Source organism: Chlorocebus sabaeus, chromosome 8, assembly GCF_047675955.1.
Source record: "Chlorocebus sabaeus isolate Y175 chromosome 8, mChlSab1.0.hap1, whole genome shotgun sequence".
Classification (NCBI taxonomy): domain Eukaryota; kingdom Metazoa; phylum Chordata; class Mammalia; order Primates; family Cercopithecidae; genus Chlorocebus; species Chlorocebus sabaeus.
The window spans coordinates 111,211,907-111,222,918 of NC_132911.1; the positions used below are offsets into that span (position 1 = coordinate 111,211,907).

The following is an 11,012-nucleotide window of genomic DNA, read 5'->3' on the forward strand; positions in this document are numbered from 1 at the left end:
TGCCAAAGATCATCTTGTATTGGGACAACAGTCGAGGATGACTCAGAATGTAATTAGGGTTGTGCATCTAAGCAAATGACACAACATAGCTTGTGGTACTAAAAAAAAAAAAAAAGAAGAAGAAGAAAGAAGGAAAGACGAAAAGAAAAGAAGACAAGGCCCAGGAAAAGGCTGCTAATGTTTCCACACAGAGAGAAGGCTGTGGCAGAAAGAAAACAAAACCTCCTTAATTAGCAAATTATAGCACAGGGGCTGATAAAACTCTGTGTTTTGTAGCTGAGCTACCACTTATTGCTCCTCCCCTCTCATCATCTGCACAAGTGAGAACACTTCTAATGTTTATACTTAAAACAAATGACAGAGGGGAAAGGTTTCTAATAAGAGGCTGAGCTGAAGCCCCATTTCTAAGAAAATAGAATGGCTGTAGTGTTTTGTCAGCATTCTTGCTAATGCCACAACCAACAGGATGAAACAGGCGCATAGCACAGAAGACCCTGTAGCCCAGACTTGTTTATCCACAGTCTGCTGGTCTATATTGTTATCCAGGTGCTTTTTCTTTACTGATATGTATCTGCTTTGGGAATATTTCCCTGTTCTTGTGATGATGGGCAGGAGAAAGAAAAGACATGAAATTCCCTTGCCTGTGTGCCTCTAAAATGTCACCTCACAGCATGTCCAGACACCCAGCCAAGAAATGGCTTAGTCAGGCTCTCTGCCAACTGGCATGAACCTGAAGATTACTGGGCCTCCTGGAGGGCAATCTTTTTCCCACACAACAAACCTTACAATTTACCTTGCAATGGTCCCAAAATTAATACTAATTCCTCTTGCAATATAGGGCAGGGGTCAGCTAACTTTTTCTCAAAAGGGCTGGATATTAAATATTTTAGGCTCTGTTGCAACTCCTCAACTCTGCTTTTGTAGGAGGAAAGCAACCATAGACAATGCATAAATGAATGAGTGTGGCTCTGTTCCAATAAAACTTTATTTACAAATGCACAGACAATATATAAAGGAAGGAATGTGGTTGTTCTTCAATAAAGCTTTATTTACAAACAGAGGTGGCAGGAAGGATTTGGCCCAAGGGCCATTGCTGGCTGATCTTTGATAGAGAGGATGGAAACTCGGAATATTAATAAAATTTCTGCCATTATGTAGTTAAAAAGGTAATGTGTAAAATATAGTTGCATCTAAATTTCATACATCAATTTGATTATAGTCCAAATCCGCTCATGGACTTCATTTGTTTCCCTATTTTTAAAAAAATACTAAATAGAGCCAGCTATGTTGTAAGCATTGTGCCAGAAAAGTCAGTCTGCTACCAGAAATAATAAAACCGAATAATAAATAAAAACTGGTCAACAAGACAGGTACAGGGTGTACCTCGCAGAGCATAGTGTCTATGAAAATACAGAGTCACTCATTCTGCAAATATTTATTGAGGTCCTACCATGTGTAATCCACTCTTCTAGGTAGAAGGTATACTGCATCAAGATAGACAAGGCCGCTGCTCTAATGGAGTTTGCATTCTTAGTAGGCAAAGACAGAATAAATAATCTGACAATAACTAACACAGCATTATGCAGTAGTAAATACCATGAAGAAATAAAACAGCATAATATGGTAGAAAGTCTCTCAGCAAAGTGGGGAAGGTGGTAGGGAATGGTGCTCAGAGAATTTCTGAGAAGACTGCTGAGTGAAGACCTGAATGAAGAGAAGTAGCCAACCATGCGAAGATCAGGGGGAAGAATTTTCTGAGCTGAGTAAACAGCTTGTAAAGTCCCTGAGGCAGGAATGAGCCTGTCTGTTGGAGAAATAACAAGAAGGCCAATGTCACTTGAGTGTCTGGAATGTCGTTTCAAGGTAGTAAATGACAGGGCCAGTGAGCGGTGTGGGGCAGACCATATAAGACCTCCTGGTAAGAAGTCAGATTTTATTCCTATGTAATGAGAAGTTGTAGAAGGATTTTTAAGAGGGAAAATGACATTCTTATTCATTTAAAATTTCATTAAACCAATACTTATATATGAGAGGAGTGCTATTAAAAGAAAGCTCAATGTGAAATGGTACAGTCAGGGGTAAGGAAGGACTGTAATTGCCCATAGAAGCCCATAGAAAAAGACCTACTTGCCATAGCCCTAAAACCTGAGATCTCTCAATGGAGACAGTGTGCCAAAAGGTTGTGATAGTACTAACTGTTAGCTTCTGGGGCTGAAAGGGGTTTTTTGGATCTTTTGATTCTAAAATGTAATAAGCAAACAATAACACCTAACTATTTGTTGAAAAGTTAACACAGATTCTGAAGGGCTCTTACCTGGCTTGAAAATCAGGGGTCTATTCTTCAAATGAAGTTGGTGGGGACATTTCTCCAACTTGATTTAAAAGATAATTATTTCTATTAATCTTTCTCAGCAACTGCTACTTTTCCCAATCTGTAGGCATAAATTGTGCATGTATCTTATTTTCACCTTTAGTGACAAAATTTTCACATTTAGTGACAAATTTTCACACTTAGTGACAAACTATTAAATTCGTACTTATTAAATATCTACTTTTTTTTTTTTTTTTTTTTTGAGATAGAGTCCCGCTCTGTCGTTCAGGCTGGAGTGCAGTGGTGCGATCTCGGCTCACCACAACCTCCGCTTCCTGGGTTCAAGTCATTCCTACCTCAGCCTCCCTAGTAGCTGGGATTACAGGCATGCACCACCAGGCCCAGCAAAGTTTTTGTATTTTTAGTAGAGACAGGGTTTTGCCATGTTGACCAGGCTGGTCTCAAACTCCTTACCTCAGGTGATTTGCCCGCGTTGGCCTCCCAAAGTGCTGGGATTACAGGTGTGAGCCACTGCACCTGGCCAATGTCTACCCATTTCACACGTTTAGGAAGTTCCCACAAATGTGAAAATAAAATATAAGAGCATTGTCTCTGACTTAGTGTTGCACAGCCACCACCAGCCACCAAAACAATAATATACCAGTGAGAATTAAGTTCTCATGTGCACATATTATACAGATGTATATTATGATAATCAAGTTCTCATGTGCACATATTATATAGATGTATATTATAATTAAGTTCTCATGTGTACATATTATACAGATAAATACATATTATACAGATGTATGCAGTAAATGGCTCCCTACTGTACTGAACAAGAAATACTAAGTTCTTGTGCTTATAGAAGTACAAAACATTATCACACAAAAGAATATCTAGCTGACCCTCAAGTAGCCTAGTGCTAACATTTAAGCAAACTTTGAAGTAGTTACAAGGTCCCTTAAATTGCATTATTTTATAGTTACCACTATATACTTGAGCACTTGATCTCTTAAAAAACTGATTATTACTATAACAGAGAAATTAATCCAGACCCTTAATGAACATGTTCAGAGATATAAAAATGGATAAGTGACATTTACTACACTTGAGGAACTCACAGTCTAGGTGGGAAAACAAACCTAGAAACAAATAATTAAAACAACCACCACAACAACTTAGAAGTACAGTGTTAACATGATACAGTCAATGTACTGCGATGACATTTGAGAACTCGCCTTGGGAGGGTAAGTGGAATGTGGGTAGATTTCCTGGAGAAACTGGCAACAGAGCTGACCCTTAAAGAATAATTAAGAAGTTGAACTGGAGTGACTAGAGAAGTTTTTGAGATTCTAGATCACTGGTTAAATATAATTTGAATACTTAATAATCACCTACTCTGGACACAATATTGTTTTAACTAGTATTAGGACAAAAATAACTGTAGGGTATAGTCCTTGCGTATAAGACAACTTACAATCTATTGAGGAGGTAAGGTGTATGCCTCAAATAAAATGCTGATGGTAGACAGCAAAGTGCAGATTGCAATTAGATAACGCATTCATTTGTTCATTTAACAAATATTTATTTTATATCTGTTATAAATATGTTATATACTCTTCCAGGCAGTGAGGATATGACATTGGACAAACACACAAGGTCACTGGCCTCGTGGAGGTCACATTCTAATGGATATTAATAGGGATTAATATATATGTAATATATGGGTTTAAAAAAATCATCATCGTCAATGTGTTTTGGGTAATAGCATTCCAAATCTTACCTCTGAAGAAAAGAATACAATCTGCAAATAGAGGACATCCTTAACCAAGAAATGTCATCAATAGAAAAACAGCTAAATAGTCCAGTAAAATCTTTGTATTTCTTAAAATATTCTGGATGGCAATTCATAACTATATTTTCCATTAATAGTCATCAATTTGAGCTAGTGTAAAATATTTATAGCAAATAGACTATTGTTTTCTGTTACAAGGCATTATCCACTCAATTTATTTAAATTTTTAACCAAAAAAGACATCATTTGGCAAAAGCAAAACAGATCTTCTAAGGATTCCCCAAATCCTAGAACATTATACATATTTAAATCTAAATATTTTAAATATACATCTTTGTGAACTTTTTGAGATGTGGAGACAGAAAACAGTAGTTCGCAAAGCACAGGATGTGGGGCTAAATGTTTCCCTGTCATAGAGAAGTAGGAAGAGATCATAAGAAAGTGACAAAGACACTGGGGCCAGTTGTATTTATTGTTACTTACCTAAGATCTGGTCACTCTCAGGTATTTACTATGACTTGCTAATAACTCTGAAAAGAGCTATATTATAGAAGAGATCAAACCCAGAAACACACCCAGGTGTTTCACAAAATAAAACTATGATGCATAGTTTTATTCATACCACTATAATACGATGCATATTATTCATACCACTCTTCCTGGTCTGAGAAGTCACAATAATGCTATCAACCTGCCTCATTTTAATCAACCAGTGATTATGGAAAGTTGATCTCTTTGAATTAAATCCATCACATCAAGAAAGCAGTGCCATAACAGTTTCAGTATTTATGGTAACCGACAAATCATTTGCCCCCTTGCATGCCTTGCTTCTCATCCTGTTCAGTTGCAAGACCAGAAAAGTTGAGGAAGGAGGTTTCCCTTCATGGAAGGGGATGTATTAATATAATTATCATATAGCTTCATTTAGCATTGATAACACATGTATTCTGCCTCAAAACCTTTCCTGATAGCAATGCCATGAGTTGCATAATAATCACTATGCTTTGATTAATTATTTTGCCAAATAAATGGATGAATTAATTTCACTTACATACACTGATAGCCTCAGTTTCTTCAGAGTATTGCTTCTACCTATGGCAACTACTTGGAATCAAAATAGAAGTAATATAAATTGCAGTACTGAGCATACCAAATAGTTACAGTAAAAAGATTCCCATTTCTATTATCAGAATCAATATATCACATGAAGTTTAGAACTTGGAGTGAAGAAAACTCCTAATTAAGGGAAACTAATGAAAGCCTTTAGCAAGTTCTTTGTTGAATGCATTTATTTGGTTTCTTGATCCTCCAACCAATCACATTGACAATCACAAAAGATATGCAAATTTAAACTGACAATAGTCAAGCCACACTGCTCTGACTCATACCAATAGGGACGTTTTCAGCATATATTCAGCTTGATATTTACACTTGAAAGGGTCAATGTAACCAAAGAACATTTTAATAGTTATTCTTGGCTATAATCTGAAAGCTATCCCATAATCATTGACCAAGAACAACGCAAACCAGAATCAAATTTATTTTGCAAAATAAATTAACATATGAAACACGTGCATGATTTAAGCCCAGCAGAATTATGTGTTTACCCTGTCACTGCTGAATAATTGCATAGCAACAAGAAATATGCATTACTATGTTTGAATCACTATTTTGATTATACGTTTTAAGCAAACAAAACATTACGTTTTTAGTAGAATAGATCATTCGGGGTAACTTGGGACTAAATTTTCCTCCCCATTCCCTCAAAGAATCCGGACTAATATATGATTGGATTCTTACTAAAAACTATATGGATGGTGTACTGAAGAATAATAACAAGCTATTCAACCAAAATCATTTGTTTACAATGGAAATAAGTTTTACCAAAGAAAAATACAAACATCCTATTATAAACTACTATTGAAAGTAGTGCCTAAAATTTAAGCTACAATTGAAAAAAAACTGAGAGTTCTGTTTGCTTTTTATTCTTCTACCTACCTACTGATTGCGTATTACAGTCCTATAGTCTGTAATAGAAAGATTACAATATCAGGTTTGGAAACTGTAGAACTACTAAGTTCCAGTTGATGTGTCGAAGAAAATAACAGTGATCTTAGTTCAGTCCCTAGTGGACAAAAGTAGAATAACTATTACTTGGCATGATTCAGCAGGCGATGACCTAAGCGAGTGTGACCACACAGGAACAAAATAGAGCATTTGTCCTTTCCCTATCTTTTATCTTTTTAAAGGGATTGCCTGGTTTACAGACTAACTTAAAGAAGCCTGATTGCATACCTATTTATATGTACCAAGTGAATCCATTAACGAGGGAGAGAAGCTTTTCACAAATTGGGACATTGCCTCCATTCTAGTGGCATAGTCAGTGGAATATACTTATTCTCGGCTGCCTATTATTAAACAGAGTGCAAAGACAGAATGAATTGCAGAAGTGTGTTCATAATTTAATGGGCATATCTTCAACAAAAACTTTTAAATGGTTTGTAGATAAATAACTGGATAAACTATTTGATTTGATTTCTATAAATTGAGTTTACATTCATACTCGACATTAACATTCATCAAATAACATGGATACTTAAACTCGCCAGGTACTGTCTCTGTAACTACAATGCCCTGAGAAGGGAGGTATTTCAGGAATATAGTAGAGACTACATGTTGCGTTCAGCCCAAATCTGCAGGTGCATGTCTTCCTCAACGGCCAGGGTGTTCTCATTGTGAGCAAGCAAGCCCTTTCTGACAGTTCACATTACAATGTATCTTTTTAAATTTTTTTTTCTCAAGGACAGAAGAAAAAATATTTAACAGTAATCAGTCCTCTACTATTCTACCACTTGCTGAAATTAACAGTTCCCTTTACATAAATATACAATTTATCCAACCAAATATATTTTATATTTACTCTCACTTCATGTTAATTTTTCTAAAGGTTAAAAAAAAACAAAATACTTTGTGATGATTTTCCACTCCAGTGGCACAAAATTTTCTGGTGCAAAATCGATTTGATCTTATTAATTAGTATAGTCATTACGATTATTTATTTTTCACCAACTTGCTTAAGAGGTACATGCTTTCTTTCTTAAGGTAGAGTTTTGACAGAAAGACTCTTAATGCTGAACTTTAAACAAGAGGAACCAGAAATGTCATAAAATTTACCAGGGCTAGACACACACACGGGGTGCCCCCACACATTCATAGGATTGCGCAAGCCCCCAAACCTTGGCTTACCCAGGAAGCCAAACCCAGACAGCCGTCTTGCAATTGCAAACACTGCCCCCCTGGAGCAAAAGGTAAACACACAAATGCGCCCCTAAGGAACTTTAAGTTAGCTGCAGTGCAAGAACGGAAAAAGCTCCGTGCTATTAGAAACTGAAAGCAATCACTTACTTTTTGCAGCCACTGAGTATAATTTTCCATCACATGTTCCAGATGTTGAAGTTTCTGGGAAGAGAAATCCGGTTCCACGTGTGGAGCATCTCTCTGCAGAGCGTTTGTATTGTACTGGTCTGTCGTACTCTCACGACAGTTCCCATCGTGTTCTGGAAGAATGAAAGTATAGGCACATTGCCCATGTTGAATCCGGTTATATCTTCTCCCACTGTTTTCTGGACTTCGGCGCTGGTTGCTGCACCCTGTGTGAGTCAGAATGGCAGCGAGGAAAGCAAAGGAAAGGAAAACTGTCATTGTACTGCCAGCACTCTCCTTCTGTGCCTCTCGCAAAACTTGATCCTTTCTTCTGACCTCTAAACTAGTTCTTTATTTCAGGTAAAACTGCTTGTTTGTTTGACTGTCTCCCCCTCAAAGAAAGCGTTTGAAGAAGAATGATAGAAAACTAGCCATTTGTTAGCTTTGTTCTAAAATGTTAAAAAATTTTTATTTCACTGTAATGATATTTTCCTTCGTTAAAACTTGAGATATTTATTGCATAGTAGCTGAGATTTATTGTTTCCTCTCTGTGTGACCGTTCAGCGTGGAGCCTGCCTGAGTCAGCTGCGTGTACATATTCTAGACCCTTTCCTCTACCCTATCTGCTTCAGATCTGCTATTTTCTTCCAGACCTCAGTGAGTTTTATTAAGGTTGCACATCCAAGCCAAGCTGGAAGCAGGCAGCCTTTCACAAGATGACTTGACAGGAATGCGTGAGTGTGCCCCTATGCTAAGGATTGCTGATGGCTTAGGGCGGCAGGATCGTCTTACAAATTGGCTAGATGCGCATGACCTCGATCATGTATGGCCCTCCCGCCCCCTTCCGCAGACAATTGCCTTGAGCCTTTAACAGATTCATGGCAAATCAATAAATAGAGCAGTCCACCTTAATACACTTTTGGTGTGCATGCTGACCTACTAAAATACAGCCAACTAGCAGTATGTTTTTAAAGTTACTATTTAGTCGAGGGACCCTAAGAAGAAAATTGGCATGATGTCCAATGAAATTATTTTTGATAGAGAATGATAAACTCGTATCATTATTAAATGTTTTTAAAAAACATATATTCTTGACTCTGAGGAAAAATATGTAAAATAACAATTTTTACAGGGGGTATTCTTTCATCGTATTCACTTAGACTTTTAGGAGTTGAAGAAAATAATCAGAGAGGATCCAATTAGCAAGAAAATTAGCATCATTTGTTGCTCAAAGCAATATGTTGCACAAAGCAATATAGCATATGCATATTAAAGAGGATTATCTAAGTACTTTTTGGTATAGGGGTCTTAAATGAAACTGGTGTCCTGATCAGAATGCAACCCTTCATGTTCTGTGTATATAAACTGAGCAACTTCCCTACAAAAACAATGTGGCTACAATATAAAGCAGTGGCTTGAGAATTATTAATTCCTGTGGTATATCCTAATCCTATATTTTACAAGGATCTCTTTGGTGTCTATGGCTGTCTTTAACACTGGTGTGGAAGTTTACATAAAAACCTCCTGTGGCTGCACAGACACACCACATGAGAACAAGCATATATCAGGTGTGCTAACAGCCAGCAATGGGCTATACAGGAGATATCTCTGTGCTTCTGTGAAGGAAGAAAGAAAAATTATCAGATGATTTCCCAAAGGCAGCATATAAACTTTTGAACAAAGGGACCCGTAAATATAAAGAGGCGATAATTTTAGAATTCAGGGAATGGCTCTGAGATGTTTACTAGATGCAGAAAACATGAACTATGAGTTGGGATTTTCATTAGGAACTGGGAGGGCTTTTAGGCAACTGCAGTCATGGTGTAAAAACAGAAGCCAAAGCTGTCATCTCCATGTCCTGGAAGGAGAACAGGGCAGTGGGTGAAGGTTGGTAGTGGTTAGAGATGGGCATTTAGGGAGAATAGTTAGAGGAGAGGTCAAAACAAATTTCAGAACTAATGCGATTTACTTGGGGAGAGAAACCTTGCTGAGATTCATCAGTCCTTTCCACACTAAATAACAAATTTCTGATTGGACAGATATGGAAGCAAGTTATGCCAAACACGGCAATAAAATATTTGAACCACTTTTGCAGCCTCTTGAACTTTTGCATGTCTCCTCATTGAGTCATGTATCACTCCTGTGCAACAATAATAATGGCATGCATTAAGACCTTCCTGTTTTCCAGGCGAAGCACTCCTTACGCACTATCTCCTTTAATCATTCCAACAAACCTAAGATCATGGATAGAATGTTTAACCCCAATTGATCAATGGGAAAACTGAGTCACAGAAAGGCTAACAGGATGTAATTCACAGAGCTGGCAAGTGATGGCGCCAGTATGTGAACTCAGGCAAACTGACTCAGCCTGTTTCAAACCACCAGGCCAGCCTGCTTTTGGAAATCTCTGTAAGGAATAAAAACAATTTCAAAAGTGCTCCAGCTGCATTGATTTACAGTTCTAAAGCAGGAGAAGTGACGTACCTAGAAGAAAAAGGACTGTAAAAACCAGAGTATCTCTCCAAAGTGATTAAGGCGTTTTCTAGCGTGCGCGCGCGCGCGCGCGCGCACACACACACACACACACACACACACACACACACACACACACACACAGACAGAGTGACAGGTAACCTATGCACAGCCACAAAGATGAAGTGCACTGGCAAAATGCAGGTTGTCTAAGAACATTTTCCAATAATGCTTGATTTGAAAATTATCCATGGAAAGAAGACAGTCCAAACCTGAGACCTAGAAGTGTTTTGTGAAGAACTAAATACAGTAGAAAATTGGCAGAAGACTAATGGATGAGTGGTGAGGTTTCCATTAAATTGCTCCTGTGTTTTTAAACAGCTGAGACTATTAAAAATCTGTTCCTCCACGTGTGTGTCTCTGTGTGTCTATGTGTCCATATCCATGTGAATTTTCGCAATTAGAATAAATGAAAAGCAAGAATGCACAATTTCCTGAGGGAAAAGTAGACAACTAAGAAAGGGAAGCCTGAAATGCAAACAAAAAAGGAGGGGTCAGGGGACAAAGAGACAGAGAAAAATGTAGAGACTGATTTATTTCTTTTCCAGAAAAACAAAATCAACCACAAACCATTCTAGTATTATTCTGAAAAAAATGTCTGAAGATGAATTTTAAGCAATGAGAAAACCCAAGGATGTACAGAATTGACTCCTGTGTTTTTGGAACTCCAGTTAAGGAGACTGTAGGCACATTTAAGGATACTTACACCCTGAAGATAATATATTTTGGGGATCATGCATCTAGGCAACAGCAACACTGTTGTTTGTGGTTGATTATTCAGAAATGGGGCACAATTCAGGATGTATTAAAATTTAGAGAGTAGGGCCGGATGCAATGGCTCATGCCTGTATTTCCAACAATTTGCGAGGCCGAAGTGGGAGGATCGTTGGAGCCTAGCATTTTGAGCACAGCCTGGGCAGCATAGGGTGACCCTCCCTGTCTCTACCC

General features: G+C 37.7%; 1 protein-coding gene across 2 annotated transcripts in view; it reads right to left on the reverse strand.

Moving 5' to 3' along the window:
- Positions 1-8,401, reverse strand: part of ANGPT1 (angiopoietin 1) — a 251,333-nt gene extending 242,932 nt beyond the window's left edge. For both annotated transcript variants that reach the window (XM_008001348.3, XM_008001347.3), the window contains exon 1: positions 7,515-8,401. In XM_008001348.3, the coding sequence (XP_007999539.1) occupies positions 7,515-7,811 (297 nt within the window). In that variant the 5' untranslated portion in view covers positions 7,812-8,401. The remainder of the gene's footprint in view (positions 1-7,514) is intronic.
- Positions 8,402-11,012: the final 2,611 nt, after the last annotated feature.